The 18,037-nt window shown below is 38.5% G+C and overlaps 1 protein-coding gene across 2 annotated transcripts in view; it reads right to left on the bottom strand.

Moving 5' to 3' along the window:
* Window positions 1-18,037, bottom strand: part of LOC103038098 (ribonuclease inhibitor-like) — a 316,182-nt gene that overhangs the window by 123,736 nt on the left and 174,409 nt on the right. For both annotated transcript variants that reach the window (XM_049463187.1, XM_049463188.1), the window contains exon 10: window positions 10,169-10,342. In XM_049463187.1, the coding sequence (XP_049319144.1) occupies window positions 10,169-10,342 (174 nt within the window). The remainder of the gene's footprint in view (window positions 1-10,168; window positions 10,343-18,037) is intronic.

Raw genomic sequence — 18,037 nt, 5'->3', positions numbered from 1 at the left:
ACGACGAGTCAGCATACAGAGAGGAGGTGCAGTGGCTGACGGACTGGTGCAGAACCAACAACCTATCTCTGAATGTGGATAAAACCAAAGAGATGGTTGTTGACTTCAGGAGAGCTCCAGGTGTCCACCACCCGCTGAACATCAACGGCTCTGCTGTGGAAATTGTGAAACCACCTAATTCCTCTGTGTTCACATTGCAGAGAACCTCACCTGGTCCCTCAACACCAGCTCCATAACAAAAAAAGCCCAGCAGCGCCTCTATTTCCTATGGAGACTGAGGAAAGCACATCTCCCACCTCCCATCCTCACCATGTTCTACAGAGGGACTGTAGAAAGCATCCTGAGCACCTGCATTACCGTCTGGTTTGGAAACTGCAACACCTCAGACCGCAAGACCCTACAGCGGATAGTGAGGACGGCTGAGAAGATCATTGGAGTCTCTCTTCCATCCATCACCGAGATCTACACCACACGCTGCATCCGCAAAGCCACCAGCATTGTGGATGACCCCACCCATCCCTCACACAGACTCTTCGCTCTGATGCCGGCAGAAAATACAGGAGCATCCGAGCCGCCACTACTAGACTCTGCAACAGCTTCATCCACCAGGCAGTCAGACTCCTCAACACACAGAGACAGAGCTGATCTCCCCCCCCCAACACACTCACACAAACAGAACTGAATTCCCCCCCCCCCCTGCTTACACACACAAAGACTGAACTTCACCCACACACACACACTCAGCACACAGAGACTGAAATGTCTTTATTCCTATCAGCAATATTTGCTGCCACTCTCAAAACTAAACTATCTACCTCAGTAACTGCTGTGATACACTTTACACTTTATTATACCGTTTTGGTACTGCACTGTCCTGTCTTTTAAATTGTCTCGTCTTTTGTATTTATCATATTTATTGTTATTTGGTGTTATAGTTATGTTGCACTGTCACTCCTGCACTTTATGTTGTCGATTGCTTATTGTTCTATGTTGCACCATGGTTCCGGAGGAATGTAATTTCACTACACTGTGTACCTGTACTTATTGTAATGACAATAAAAGCCTCTTGACTCTTGACTTGACTTGATTAGAGCAAATATCTTGTTATTTCTGGTCATGGTGAGGAAACATGAAACAATACATTTAGATGAGAATGTCTCATCAAGTTTTGTTAGTTTCTGCTTTCATCCTAGAACTGAGATCTAGGGACAGTAAGAGTAGAGGTGGATAATGCACAGGATACGTTAAGCAGCCATGATGCGTATGCGAACGCGCTGTTAACAGCAAGTATATCTCTACCTTTAGCTGTGCCCGTGTAAATTTTCTGTCTGCACAAGAATAAACTCAAGTCATCTCTCAAGCTATCCCCTGACTCCTGAATCTGACTCCTGAATCTGACTCCTGAATCTGACTCCTGAATCTGACTCCTGAAGGCCGAATTTCTAACAGAGTGCTAGTGTCTGCATGTGTGTGAGTGTGTTTGTACATATGTGTGTGTGTGTGTGTGTGTGCTCGTGTGTGCTCGCATGTGTGTGTGTGTGCTCACGAGTGTCTGGCCAGTCAGTCAGTTGTGGATATTGCATTGGTATTCAAAATAAAGGGCCATATTCAAATTCAAGTAAAAAATAAGGTAAAAAGTAAAAAATAAATAAATGGTACTTCATTGTTCAGTGTGAGTAGATGCCCTGAAAAGCCATACTGAGTTTTTAGTAGCTTTCCATTTTTATCTATTTAAAGTCAGTGGCGTGCAGTAAATATAGTGAGTACCCCTTCTGTAATCACCCCCCCATACCCCCCACCCCACAGCCGACGACCGACACACAGATAAATATTACAATAACTCCATATTCTCTGTCTTGACTTACATTAACTTAATACACATCATCAGCCCACAAATACAGATACAAACTACAAAAGTGTACAATAGACCCAACAATAAATGCTTAATTTGCCTACAAGTACAACCGTTCAACAAAGATTACTCATTTGTATGTCTACAGCCAGAGCAGCCAAAACAATAGGTACACACAAAAACTCACCAGTCAGGCAGCCTTTTATTGTGAATTAGTTTCACACTGAAAGACAGCCTTTAAAAAGGCTTTTTAATATAATATGACACAATATCTGTCTGATTTGCAGCCGCAATTCCATGATAGTTAGCTAACTATTGAATTAATCCAGCATGAGCGCTGTTTATGACTCAGCAACGCGTAACACCTTCAGCAAAGTGCTGAGAAGGGGTTAGACAGCCGTGGCCCCGCCCCCCGTAGTGAAAATCATAAATCTGATTGGTTCAGCTTTGCTAATAGATTTATTACTATACCCTTCTCAAAATCAGGAGAAGGGACACGCAGACACAAGGGCGGGGGCAGAAGCCATTTTATAAAGCTTTGATTGGTTTAAATTTGCTGTTTGTTTTTTTTAGTTAATTTATAAAATAAATTCTTACACTTACAATAGCTATGATATATATTACCTAATTAAAAATGATGTGATTATTTATATGCATTTATTGTCACCCCTCTCTGAAGGGTTAGAAGGGCCTCACTGCACACCACTGTTTAAATTAGATCAGATAACGAAGCTTTAGTATGTATTTTTTATAGAAGTATTATAAAATACTGAAAATAAAAATACTGAAAAGATGTTTAGAAAGTAGCACACTTGCCTCCTGTACTGTAATAGTTCCCCCCTTCCTTAAAATTATAAAAATGTTAGGAATGATTACAAATCCACATTATCACTAAAGCCAGAGCGGTTGATGCTCTGCTCTGTCACCGGGTTTGATGAAGGTGATCAAATCTCTTGGCCTTCGACAATAGTGATAGACCAGCTAGTGACCTTTAATGCTGAATTTGTTAAAATATTCTAGCGGCTTGCTGTTTAGCTTGTCTTTTGGTAAATTTGTTTAGAGAGGGTAATTTAAGACTTTATATAAATGTACACTTTCCTGTTCTTGTGCTGTTGCTACAGACAAAGAAATTGTGAGCATTGTTTAGCCTAAGCATCTGAAATAATTTAAACAATATGATATTTAAACCTTTGACTTATTTGTGTATAAACTACACAACACAATACGTCTACTTTTACTTTTAGTACTTGAGTTGAAATTTTAGAATAAACTACTTGCAACACTTAAGTACAAACATTTGAATACTTTAATAAAAGTATGATGCTTAAAGAAAACTTCAACTTCTACTCAAGTGACTTTATTGAGACTACTTGTTCTTTTACTTAAGTCTGGATCTCTAGTACTTTATACATGTCTGTGTAATGCTGAGAAAACTCCTTAAGTTCTTTCTCTCGCTCACTTTTGTTGTTTTAGCACGGATATTCTTTTTTTCGTGTCATGACCATCAGGCTACAATAAATGCCCAGTACTTCACTTTAACACAGTTTATGCTCAATTTCCAGCAATGTTTGGGTATTACCCCAGAGCGGGCGGAAGAGAATGTTTAGCTCGTTCTGGCTCACTGAGCTACGGTGGGCTATCTCTGAGTTCTGCGACCACGGCCGAGTGGCAGTAATCAGGATATTCGGCACAACAGAGCACCGTGTAGCATATAAAATCGAGGTAAGCTAAACCGAAATCCATACACAGGTCTCACCACATTATAAGATGCACTGTCTATTTTTGAGAAAATTAAAGGATTTTATAGTCTTATAGTCTGAAAAATATGGTAATTGGTTACTAGGCATTTACCATAATATCTAAAGTGATTAGCATTTCCATGAGGTTGTTAATGTGTTCAAGGTGGTTGCTAAGCTGTGACAAACTGGTTGTTAAGCAGATGCTATCATTTCTGAAGTGGTTTCTAAGGCTGCTAGGCAGTTACTAAGGTGTTCCAGGTGGTTGCTAAGGTTTTGATAAGTGGTTGCTTGGTGGTTGCTATCATATATGTGGTTGTTGCTAAGGTGTTGCTAGGTAGTTGCCAACATATCCCAAGTGGTTTATATGGTGTTGCTAGGCAGTTGCTATGATTTTAGAAGTAATTGCTAAGGTGTTTCTAGGCAGTTGCTAGGACTGCTAATCTGGGCTGGCTATGCTGCTAACCGGGGCTAGCCCTCACCCTTGCACAAAATACTGGAATTCTAAGCTTACTGTAAATAATCTGAAGCGCTTTACTCACCAAAATAAACAGTTTTCAGCAGAGAAATCTGTGCAGATTAACATCCAGCGCTTGTTTGACTTTTAAAGAAAATGTTTTTTTTATTCGTTTTGTTTACTTTGGCGCCCCCCATTGGCAAGACCTGCTGACTTAAAAAGGAAACATGGCGACACCCTTGCTCACTTCAATGCAGGCATCCTTACTAGTGTCTCTTAATGCGCATTATAATCAGTTGCAGAAGAACTACAATTCCAATCATAATGGACTACATTTCAAAATGGTGGCTCTTTCTTTACTTATGTAGCCTTAGCAACAGTTAGCAGCTAAGGCTAAGCTAATGCTAAGATATGCCAATTTCAGGTACTGTTGTCATGCAACAAGTTGTTCTGTTCTTGATGCTAAATGCTGTTATTTTAGCTTTGTTGTTAAGTATACTGATAACCATTTATTATATTTCATTGTTTTATGTGTATGTTGTTCCGGAACCACATTTGAAGACTGTTTGGGTACTTCAATAAACACCTGTTTTTACTGGCATTGTTGTGCATCTATCCCTGTCTCTGACTAGACAGCAATAGTGATTGCCTTTTTGGGTGAACCGCCTAGGGAAGTAGGGAACAACAACATACTCTCCTTTACAACTGTAAGGGAACAAATACTTTTCACAGCACTGTACCTGGATAGAAATGTAAATCTGTTCTGAAACAATCTTCACAAAACCGGATTTTATGTAATTAACCACAACCAAAAATCATTCATATCATTTTTCCATTTCACTATTTTTGAGTTTTATAAACTATATCTCACTATCACCAGTCTGTTTAAAACAGTAGATCAGCAGCTCTACATATACATTTATTTAAAAGGAGAGATTTTCCTTACATTAGTGCCAGATTAATGAAACGCACCATCACAGTTATAATGACTAGGAAATTATACTATAGTAACTTGTTTGCTGACTCAAAAGCAAAGAGTATTTTTGAGTCCAGAGTTGGAGACAAGATGCAGTGCAAGGTGGTTTTATTAATGGCCACATAGAAAACTAATTAAAAACACTAGAAGACTAGAAAAATTCATGTATAAAAGAAAAAAAGTCAAGATTCTCACCTAAACAGGTCAGAATCCATTTACATTTTTCAAATGCCATTAGTAATATTTTTTATAGATTCCCTTAAACAGTGTTAGACACCAACCATAATGAGCAGAGCAGCAGAGTGTGCTGTAAAAGCTGAGAGTGCTAATCTCAATACAAAACAATAGATTCTATAATTTGTTCTATTTGCATTATTGTTTCCTGAGTTCATATTAATTAGGATTTAATTTAATTTAGATTTAACTGAACATGCATTCAATATGAATATAAAACTTGCAGGAACAAGGCCCTGAAATATGTAAATGCACATATAAATAAATAAATAAATAAATAAATACATGCATATAGAATTGTGTAGATTTATGTCTGAATTTATTTATTTGTTTATCTATTTCAACATTTCTACATTTATTTATTTATTTCCACATTTCTTCGTATATTTATTTATTTCATTTGACACAATTCAGAATCAAAATCGGAAAACAATAGTGTTTGAATATAATACCAAAAAACAAATAACCGCTTGTATTCTCTGTTTTTTATTTGATGATCCAAACAAAAAAGGGAAGTAAAAAAAACGGACCAGGAGACGAACTTGATTTAGATTTTTCCCTAGTGTAACGCGTGAGCAGAAGGGAGGCGGACGTTTAAGCGGGTAAGACATAAGACTTTAATGAATAATAAATAAACAAATAAACAAACAGGGGAATAACGAATATAAATATGTACATAAACAAACAAACTAGGAAAAACGTGAAACAGATAATAACAAAACAGGGCTAGGGATATATACAGGGATAAATACGTGAATATGTACAAAACAAGGAAAAAACGTAACTAGGAAAGTAAACGTAAATATAAACAAGAAATAAACAAGAAAACAAACCAGAGAAATAAACAGAGAATAACTACTAAACAAAGAACTGTGGAACGTGGCGATAACTACTAGAAACGTGGCAAGACAAACGACAGAGGAAGGTGCAAAGACCGACGGAGGACAAGGTGGCAGAGGAGGGCTATATATAGTAACATAAAACACACTATAATTAGAAACACCTGGGGAAGGGGCGGAGCTACAAATTACACACACTTAATGGAAAAGTACAAGAGAAACACACTAGGAAACGGGGAAAACACAGGAAAACATAGCGAGGGCGTAACACCTAGCGTCTTCTACAAATTTCCATTCCACCTTATATGCTTCCTGCAGTAACACAAAGGCAGCCATACTTCATCACTTTGGTCGCAAAAAACAAACTAAAATGCAGCAAAAAAGTAGCATGTGGTCTTTCCTCATGGGAGGCTTCTTGCAGCAGGGGAGACGGAGAAAAAACAGCACATGCGCTGAAGGCTGGAGTTCTGAACTGCTTGCTGAAGAAGCGTGCAGTTATATCCTCAAAATTTGGAGCTTATGGAAGCGAGTTTGGAATGAGCCTGTCTCAAATCATCTGGTTGGGAATGAATGTACAATTGGTATGTACATTGGTATGCCTGGGAAGACCACCGGCCGAGGAGCTTGATCGTGTGCTCGGGGATTCCTTGTCTGGAGGCAAAGGATGCTGCACCAATGCGAAAGGAGTAGTTTATTTATGGAGAACTTTAAAAACAACAACAGCTGCAACAAAGTGCTGTACATAGCAAATTATAGGATAAAAAAATTAAATTAAAATATAGGTATAAATAAAAATAGTTTTAGATAAATCTATGAGCTAAGTAAAGTAAAAGTTAAACAAAATAAAATAATAAAAACAGAAATAAAATAAATAAAAAATAAATAAAATAAATAAAACAAGAACAAAGTCTTATATTTGGTTAAAAGCCAAGGAATAAAAATGAGTCTTTAGCCTGGTTTTAAATGTGGACAGGGGATAAGGCTGTTGATGGATGGTTCAGAAGACTCATGGGGAGCTGAAAAATTGATTACATTTTGTTTTGCGCAAGTATGAATGTGGCTGTGCCTATGGGATTAACTGGAAACACAGAACAAGGGGGGTGACGAGAAGGGACCGATCATGAAACTGCTTAAGATTTCATTCTCCAAGGGTTACCATGTCAGGCCCGGCCAGTGCAGAAAGGAGGTTGTGGCAAGTGAGGGAAGAGCTTGGTGAGGTTACGAGACCGGGGATAAACCATCTAGGAGGCGTCAAACAAAGGCGGTGTTGGGGTGTGAGGAAGGTAAGCGGCGAGAGCAGGGATGTTGATAGGGGTAGAGAGGAATTGTAGCAGGCAGCTGCTGCCAACTTAGGGGGTCGTGTGGGGCAGAGAGAACGAGCATGTGCTAGGCCATGGTGGGAGCAAACGTGAAGCCATTTGTAGCTGGAGGAGAAACAACCAAGACTGGTGAATTTGTTGAAGACCAACCATCCTTCTAGAAGACAATGGGTCAGCCGGAGCTGTGGTGGGTGCTGGAGGAGGACAGGCGTATGGTAGATTTATGTGTGCAATTGGAAAAGGAGTGGGAAAGGTGGTGGAGGCAAGATTAAGGATAAGTAATCATCTAGTTCATGGCAAATTGAAGGAAAAACAGAACGGATGACATTACTAAAGATTGAAAAGGTGAAAGCGAATTCAGTTGTGGGGAGGTTTATGAGTTTCCATCAGTTTCGATGGTGCAAGGAGTGAATGAACTAGTAGGCAGAAGAAGCGAGGAGAGATCCATGTCTGCACCGTGGAGAATGTGGTTTTGTAGAGAAGAGGAGACCAGAGGGGGTTGAACATGTGTGCATTGGCTGGAGTGTCTGCTGGAGGTGCTGTATTTAAAGTAAATGGAGAGCTGATTGCTCCGGTTTGAGGTGGGGTGAGCATTGTGGTTTCAGGAGGACGTGTAACGGAAGAGGTAGGGAGAGGCTGAATAAATTTGGAGCAGGGAACGGAGATTGGTTGGTTGGAAGGGACGGTTTGAGGAACAGCATAAGGAAGGTAAAATATTGAGGGAAAGAGGACGATTGGGGATTGGACGATTGGGGAAAAGGGAGGTTGGATGGTTGAGGGAAGGGGGGGTTGGAAAATTGAGGGGTTAGAGTGGGACGATTGGGGAGGGTATGGGAGGGAGAGAGGTGAGAAAACACATTTGCAATGGGTAAGGGAGAATGAGAGGTGTTTGAGGAGGATGTGTAAGGGAAGAGCTAGGGAGAGGCTGAATAAGTTTGGAGCGATTGGACGATTGAGGGTTGGAGTGGGACGATTGGGGAGGGTGAGACGCGAGAAAACACATTTGGAATGGGTAAGAGAGAATGAGAAGTTGTGGCAGTTGAGTAGCGATTCGGTTCAAGTGCAGGGTTTGGATGAGCTTGCATTGAAGCGACAGCAGGTGGCAGTAGTGCGGGAGCTTCTGCGGCGTTGCGTCGAGTGACGTCATCAGGGTGCACTGCTGGTGTAGTTCTGGGGCGCTGTTTACCTCCCAGCGAGGCGAGGTGAAGAGAAAAAGTTCTGCTTAAGGAGCAGAACAAGAGAAAGCAACTCTGCGGTCCTTAAGTTTAACAACTCTCCAATCCGTGTTTGGGAAGGTTGGGATTTACCGGATGAGTGGGGTTGAGCTGACCAACATTCAACCTGAAATTAACGTCTATTGACGTTGGTGGCCAGCTGGGATCAAAGATATTTATCAATAATACAGAATTAGATTTTTGGCCAAAGTCCTTCATTGCATCATTCCAGAAATTATTAGAATGAATCTAATTAAAGGAAATAAATTCAACACATTATTTTTTTTCTTGTTCTCCACCAGCTTGTTCTCCACCAGCACATTATATTGAGATATTACTGTTACAGGGCTACTAATTCATTAATAAATTAATTACAGGGCTCATACTGTTACGACTTTCACCTCGTAATATTATGACCTTAAACTTGTAATATTCGGTCTTTAATCTCGTAATATGATTTTATTCTTGAAGTGAACTGTTTTGGACCACTTTCAAAATAAATTAAAAACAGTTTGAGAATAAAGTCATAATATTACGAGAATAAAGTCCTAATATTATGAGATTAAAATTGTAATATTAAGAGAGTGAAATCAGACTATTTTGTGGGAAATGTAGTTCTATCTGCTTGGGCTGCAGCTTAAATGTGGAGCACGGAGAAAGGGAAAGGAGCATTTTCCACTCATGATCGGTTACAGGGCTGCTGTGATCACCATCAGTTATCTACATTCATAACCTGCTGATTATTAATGCTCTGTTGTTAGTTAGATAATACAGTGTCCAGATTTAGCCGGGGTGGGGTCCCGGTAGCCTAGCCTTCGGCCTCCCTGCTGCGAGAAGCCTCCCGTGTGGGAGAGCATGCGTTAGTATGAGGTACAGCATAGATTGAGGAAAAAACTCAGCTCGACCCGGTCTGAGCCCGTGCATGTTCTGCCCAAGCCCGACCCTACCCTCCCCATAAAATGTCATTATGAGCCAGTTTTGACCAGACATTTTTGTTTGTAAGTCAAGCGTTAAAACTGAGCTTTTTAAAAACATTTTTAGTCTGTTTGAATGAACAAAATATGTTCAGAATGATGATAATTATGATGCAACACCGAAGAAGCATAGAACTATTATTAAAAAAAATGTTTATTAAGAACAGCTACACACAGCGCTGCAAATCCTGCTTTAGTGCAAGGATAGGCCCACCTACCTTATTAAAATACAAATGCAGAAATACAGAAATAAATAAGTGAAGAAATGTGGAAATAAATACTTAAATACAAAAAGAAATGTGGAAAAAAAATCTAGAAATGTTGAAATAAATACATAAAGAAATAAATAAATGCAGAAATATATAAATACTATGTACATCAATTAATAAATATATAAATAAAAAAATTATATATACAATTATTTATGCATGCATTTATTATTACATTTATTATTACATATGTATTTATTTATATGTGCAATTTTTTTTTAACTTGTAATTTTTTGTCCTTCACAGTGTGTGTGATTAGCACACTGATAAAGTGTGACTGATAAAGTGATAATCTTACCTCAGTATCTGCAGTTTAGACTTTTTATCCTTCAGTCCGTCACAGAGATTCTTCACTCCTGAATCTTGTAGTTTATTCTTACTCAGGTGCAGCTCTGTCAGTTTACAGTTCACTGGTTTGAGAAAGCCGGCCAGAAATGCACAGCTGTTCTCTGTGAGACCACAGTCTTCCAGCCTGAAAAAGAGAAAAACACATTAATAACACTGGGCCTCTCACCCATGCTTTTACTCTTTTCCACACCTAAATTATTTTCTCTCACAAAGATGATATTGTTCATTTATTTTATAAAAGACTAATTTAAAAGGGTTAACCAAGACTTTCCGGGAAGCGCGGCTCACCCCTTATGAGGAGGTAACTGGGGGTGTTTGTGTCTAACTCCCACAGACTCGAGAGAGAAAGGGATAAGGCGAAACTCAAAAGGGAGCATAACTACAGCCACGCTGTCCCGAACTCGCTCCAAACAACAGGCAGGAAACGGCACTTGCCGTAGACAGAGCAGGGAGGAAAAAGAGAGCCAGAGCTCAGAGAAAAATCGGCATAGATTCGCTCCCATGAGTGTCAAAGATCCAGCTCCGAGTGGCTGGTTGGCGTTGCTTTTAAAGTGTTCAAAGCAGGTGTTGGTAATTAGCCAAATCAACCCTCGGCGCTGGCCTGGCGCGCCCTCCGATGCCCCGGAAGTTGCCTCGATCGGGCACCAGCCCTTACACACACTGACTAGCAGTGACAGAGTTTATAGCAAAATAAAACAGTAAATAGAGATTTTCTTGACTATAACGCTGAAAAAAATATATATACAATCACCAGACACTTTATAAGGTACACATTTCCAACTGCTCATTTACGCAAATTTCGAATCAGTCAATCACATGGGAGCATGTACACATGGCCAAGGTGATCTGCTGCAGTTCAAAGCGAGCATCAGAATGGGGAAGAAAGGTGATTTAAATGAGTTTGAACGTGGCGTGGTTGTTGGTGCCAGACGGGCTGAGTATTTCAGAAACTGCTGATCTACTGGGATTTTCACGCACAACCATCTCTAGCGTTTACAGAGAATGATCAGAAAAAGAGAAAATATCCAGTGATATTTATGACCACAGTGTACCTACCCATCTTCTGATGGCTACTTCCAGCAGGATAATACGCCATGTCATAAAGCGCAAATCATCTCAGACTGGTTTCTTGAACAAGACAATGAGCTCTCTGTACTCGAATGGCCTCCGGTCACATGATCTCAATCCAATCCAGCACCTTTGGGATGTGGTGGAACGGGAGATTCGCATCATGGTTGTGCAGCTGACAAATCTGCAGCAACTGCGTGATGCTATCATGTCAATATGGACCAGACTCTCTGAGGAATGTTTCCAGTACCTTGTGCATCGTTCAATTATTCAGCGCACTTTGCACAAGGAGAGGCTATATGGGAGAGTAATGAAAAAGAAGCCTTTTCTGCGCACACGCCACAAACAGAGTTGCTTGAGGTATGCTAAAGCACATTTGGACAAGCCAGCTTCATTTTAGGAATAAGGTGCTGTGGACTTATGTATCTAAATTTTAATTTTTCAGAGGGTGGTACACATGGCGGAAAAAGAACACAGCATTCCAGGACAAACACTTGCTACCCACAGTAAAATTCAAAACGGGCTGTCCATGCTCGGAAATCATCTAACCGGACTTAACTGGAGATGATTTGTTCAACCAGAAGCCTGACTCATTGGAAGCTATAGGAAGGGTTTAGAGGCTGTTATTTCTGCAAAAGGAGGATTTACTAAATATTGATGTAATTTTTCTGAGCATGATTCCAAATTCATGCAGCTGCCTAATTTTCATCCTTTATAAATGAAAATCATGAAAATTATCAGTGGTGCCCAAACTTTTTATACCACTGTATAATGCAGACTATTTCACATATACTATCATATACAGGAAGAAAGTCATATTTTCCTAAGATTATGCTGGCCTTCTGAAGTGATGTGGTGCTGATCTGGGAATCTCTGTTAGACAGTAACTAATCATTTGGTTCTCGTCAGCATGTTGGATGTGGAGAAATGATCAGTATAAAGATCTGAAACACTGTTCAGACTACTGGATCAGAGTATTTCTGAAACAGCAAGGTTTATACAGATATTTAAACTGAGACAAATCACACTGCAGACAAGAACACCCAGGACTCACTGATACATGAGGAAAACAGCTATTAAAAATATGATACAGTGTAATGCTCTGGGAAAGGGTGCAGCAGGTACCATTCATCATGGTAATGGTATTCTCTGATTGCAGTGCGCTCTTTAAGCAGGATAACACACCGTGCTACATCCTGTTGGTTTGAGGAACACAAATTAGTGTTCCAGGTGTTACAGTTCACCAGATTTGAACCCAATCAAGCACCTGTAGAGGGCCTAAAGAGTCCATGTCTTGGTGGTCTGCAGCTGTTTTGCAGCACTAGGAGGACCAATTATATTTGACATGGACTGTTCTGGGTCACCTGTGTATATATTATAATTTTAGCATAACTTTTTTTCAAGTGATACATTTAAGCATTCATTTAATCACTTCTGTCTAAAAATAACAAATATATATAATTGTGTTGCTGAGAACAGACTCTTCAGAGGAAGAATAAACAACTGAGATCATAAAACACTGATATATAATATACAAATTACATCACAGAGTCAATCACAGAACAGTAACAATGTCATTTCTGCTGGATGAATTTACAGAGTACATGTGTTTGAGGGAAAAGAGAATGTAGATTTTTTAGTTTGTGGTTTTATATTTATGCACATTTGTATAAACTATAGTATTTTCTGTAATGACTGTTACATGACTGTATGATCTGTTTTCTACTTGAACTGCAATATAGAGTGAGAAAATAATGCTGTGATAATATAACTTTATAAAAATGTTATTCTTGAATGAACACGGGGTGTCTCTCTCACCCAGAAAAAAAACACTGATGTAAAATGGAAATGGTTTGGCAGTGATCCATTTTTTTCACTTTCTGCTTTCATGTGAGTCATTCTGTGTTAAGATAGATCATTCTGAGACAGAGTTAAAACACTGCTGATATGCAGACTTATGTTTTTTGTGCACAACCAGAGAACCTCCCATTTACGCAGCGACACTACCCATGCTCTTATTGGTTAGAGGCTGTCAATCAGAGGGTATAGTCAAATCTGCAGTAAGTCAGAAAGTAATATGACACATGTGGATTTTAGTCTTTTGGGTTATTTAGAGAGGTTTGGGGCTTTGTGGAGAGGTTTTTGGACAATAGGAGGATTTTGTGCCATTTGATTACGTTTTGGGACACTTGGAGACGTTCTGGCGCTCTTTGGTAAATCAATAATAGAACTCAAAGCATTATAGGTAGCTCAATAAAATATTGGCTGTGTAAGGTAGTTAAATAAATTGATATCATTATGGATTTGAAGATATGAAGTTTTTTGGGGAAAAATAGGCAATTTTCAGTTTAATTGAAATATGACCTAAATATATATTTTCATTAAGAGGTTATATAAATTACCACATTGCGTAAAACAATGATTCCATTTTTGGGGCCCAAGTATCTACTTTGAAATGAGGTATTTAACACCAGGGTACAGTGTGTTCTTAAAGTTCTCTGAGCTGAGAAACAGCTTTCCTCCTTGAGATAACACTGTTTCACCCTGGAACAGAAATGAAGATACATCAGAATAATGCTAATAAATATGGGCAACACCCAGGGTGGTGAGGGAGGGGTGGTTAGGGTGTGTTTGGGTATTGAAGTGTGTCATCAAGGACACACTACACTGAAGTGTAGTTCTCTAAAATTCATAAATAACCCAAAAAATAACAAATTCCAGAAATGTTAACACATTTGTTTAGTCTGCAAATTAAGTTTTACCATGTTTAATAAAACACGTGTGAGCTGAGAGCTGTTATAGCGTTTATTTCTTCCTTTAAAGCTTCTACCAGTAAAATAAACCGGTAGGATGAACCCATTACTACAGTGATGAGACTTTTAATTCGACTGGTACTTAAGCAAAGATCACAAAGGAAAAACTCTGTTCAAATTTAAAACAATATAATTAAATAAACATCCTAAATATTCTAGATCATATATGTGTTCATATAAATTATTTATAAAAATGTGAGTGTGTATGTATGTATGTATATATATATATATATATATATATATATATATATATATATGGAGAATATATGTTTGACCCCAACTTCATCCGTACATAATATATCTTTTTTTTTTAATCGATTGACACCACTTTTTTTTTTTTTCATTCAAAACTATGCAATTTTATTTATTACAATCACACTCTCTCTGGTAAACACTTTTCATCATGTAATTAGTAGTCTACTGCCTAAATTTAATAAGAAAGGCTCATGTGTGCTTGTTGTATGAGGTATTTACAATGTGAGAGAATTGTGTGCTGATGGAAGTGAAAGAGTTTTGTGGACAGGGCAGTGTAAGTTTCACATTTTTGCTAATATTTTATATCTTTTCATAGAACAGCACTGAAGATATAACACATTGATACACTGTAAAGTTATCAGTGAACAGATTGTGTAACAGTTTACAAAAACAACCAAAGTGAGTTCACCCCTGAGTGAAAATGGACAAATTGTGCCCAAAGCGTAAATATATTGTGTGGCCACAATTATTTTCCAGCACAGCTTTAACTCTCTTGGGTATGGAGTTCACTAGATCTTCACAGGTTGCCTCTTGAATCCCACTCTTCCTCACAGATTCTCAATAGGGTTTAGGTCTGGAGATATGCTTCACAAGTCCGAGACCTTTACTTTTAGCTTCCTCTGCAAGTAAGTTGTCATGGTGGTGTATTTGGTTGTAATTATGTTGGAAAACTGATATGTAGTCCAGGAGGGAGGGGATCGTGCTCTGCTTTAGAAAGTCACAGTCCATGTTAAAACTCAGCTCCACAGTGACAAAGGCGTTCATACAACCCCAGACCATGATGCTACCACCACCATATCTGACTGTAAGTAAGAGACACCATTATTATACAACCTGTACACTGACTACTTTACATTTTATCAAAGTCATATCCTCAGTGTGTATTCACTTTTGTGAGAAACTGTATAGTGGGCAGTGATCATTTTATTTAATGGCGTAACTCTCAGCAGTAAGTGAACTAGGAAATAGAAACATAAAATAAATACAATGAAAAGACTGTAAGTAGACAGTAAAACACACGACAGCAGTAGTGAGATGAAGATTTCAGTGGTAAGAAAAAAGTAGAAAACAGAGCTCATAAATATTTGGACTGATGTTTCTGTTCTAATAACATTACGTAGAAGACTTGCCCCAGCCCCAGCCACTTAGTGTTTCTAATGAATTGGAAAATGTGGCTACAGATTGTGGCTGCAGTGTCAAAAGAATAAAAAAAACCTGTCTGAATAATGTGCACTTTTGCAGTGAGCTCAAACGCCTTCATGCTGATAAGCTCTGCTGTCAGCCTAAACTCATTCATTGCTCTTGTGATTCTAGCAAGAATAAAAGTAAAACTTATTGTGAAGCAGTGCTGTTTTGCACATGCTGGTCACTTACACAGCACAGACTGTTCATGCCTAAAGCAGTCATGTTAACAGATTCACACGAAGTGACTTTAAAGCAGTTAACCTTTCACCCATCTCGCCATCTCTGAGGATGAAGGTAATTTGAATTAATGGCAGGACCAGAAAACTATAAGCTGATGCCATTTGCTAAGTTAACCAACACAAAGAAAACATAACTGTACCAAGTCATTACAGATACAGCAATATATATAATCAGTCCTAAGCTTACTAGCTAAAATGCTAATCGCTATGGGAAATCCAATTGATTTATATTGACTGTTAGCTATATTTTAGCGATCTAAAATGCTTATATTTTGGGAACATATGAACTATCGCCCTCTTAGGAGGGTAGCTAAACATGTCTTTTGTTAGTAGTTATGTTATTGTGTGTCTTAATTTTTTACTGTTTGTTGAGTATTTCTGGCGCTAAATTATCATATTTATTCATTCTACTCTCTTTACAGTGTGTGGATCAGATCTGGATCATATCTATTAATTCTACTCTCTTTATAGTGTGTGGGGTCAGATCTGGATCATATCTATTAATTCTACTCTCTTTACAGTGTGTGGGGTCAGATCTGGATCGTATCTATTAATTCTACACTCTTTACAGTGTGTGGATCAGATCTGGATCATATCTATTAATTCTACTCACTTTACAGTGTGTGGATCAGATCTGGATCATATCTATTCATTCTTCTCTCTTTACAGTGTGTGGATCAGATATGGATCATAGCTATTCATTCTAATCTCTTTACAGTGTGTGGGTCAGATCTGGATCATATATATTAATTCTAATCTCTTTCCAGTGTGTGGATCAGATCTGGATCATATATATTTATTCTACTCTCTTTACAGTGTGTGGATCAGATCTGGATCATATCTATTCATTCTACTCTCTTTACAGTGTGTGGATCAGATCTGGATCATATCTATTCATTCTTCTCTCTTTACAGTGTGTGGGGTCAGATCTGGATCATATCTATTCATTCTACTGTCTTTACAGTGTGTGGATCAGATCTGGATCATATCTATTCATTCTTCTCTCTTTACAGTGTGTGGGTTGGATCTGGATCATATCTATTCATTCTACTCTCTTTACAGTGTGTGGATCAGATCTGGATCATATCTATTCATTCTACTCTCTTTACAGTGTGTGGGTCAGATCTGGATCATATCTATTAATTCTACTCTCTTTACAGTGTGTGGATCAGATCTGGATCATATCTATTAATTCTACTCTCTTTACAGTGTGTGGATCAGATCTGGATCATATCTATTCATTCTACTCTCTTTTCAGTGTGTGGATCAGATCTGGATCATATATATTAATTCTACTCTCTTTACAGTGTGTGGATCAGATCTGGATCATATATATTCATTCTAATCTCTTTACAGTGTGTGGATCAGATCTGGATCATATCTATTCATTCTACTCTCTTTACAGTGTGTGGATCAGATCTGGAACATAGCTCTTCATTCTACACTCTTTACAGTGTGTGGGTCAGATCTGGATCACATTCATTAGTTGTAGTCGTTTGCCAGTATGTGATCTATATCTGGGCCAAGACCTTACCTAGAACCGGGCCAGAACAAAATGAAGAATTTGGCCTAGATAAACTGGACATTAACATTGTGATACCCGCTGCGACATGCCAAAAAAAAACAGCAGTATATAAATTGATGATGATCATGCGTCTTCAGGGGATACCTAGAGGACATCCACACCTCTATAAGAAGTGAGGTGTTATCTTGTGAGTTCATTGATGATGATGTATCTGAGTTTAAATGAAGCCTAATAGTGTGAGCCAGATGAACTTGAATTACAGAGTCATGCGTGTACCAGGAGTACATTAGAAAAGGCCTGGGACTGTGCAGTGGGTGGCACTTCGGTGCTTGCTGGTTAGTTTTATATCATTCTAAAATGTCTGTTATCTCTCTTTGACAAGATAATTTACATTATAATGATCTTGTGATGGTGTTTGTGTTACTTGTCATTTTATTAATGTTAAGCAGTAAAATTCCTTTTGTATTTTATATATTTAACTGTTTTAACACACGAGTTAATTTTCTTTCTAAAACTGTAACTGTTGCTTTATTGTTTTAAAAACTTACAATAAAACTTCAAGATACAAATGTTTATCATTTTACATTATACAACAGTTAGTTCCAACCTCACAATCTGGTTGAGAAGTGTTCTAGCCGTGCTGTTATTTGTGATAACATCATGGGCTTCTCACACTAAACTTGTATCACTCCGCCGACGCGTTGCCGAGTAACGGCGTATACACACAGGACAGC

This window comes from Astyanax mexicanus, chromosome 13 (assembly GCF_023375975.1).
Source record: "Astyanax mexicanus isolate ESR-SI-001 chromosome 13, AstMex3_surface, whole genome shotgun sequence".
Taxonomy (NCBI): Eukaryota; Metazoa; Chordata; class Actinopteri; order Characiformes; family Acestrorhamphidae; genus Astyanax; species Astyanax mexicanus.
This window is presented reverse-complemented; position numbering and strand designations above follow the sequence as displayed.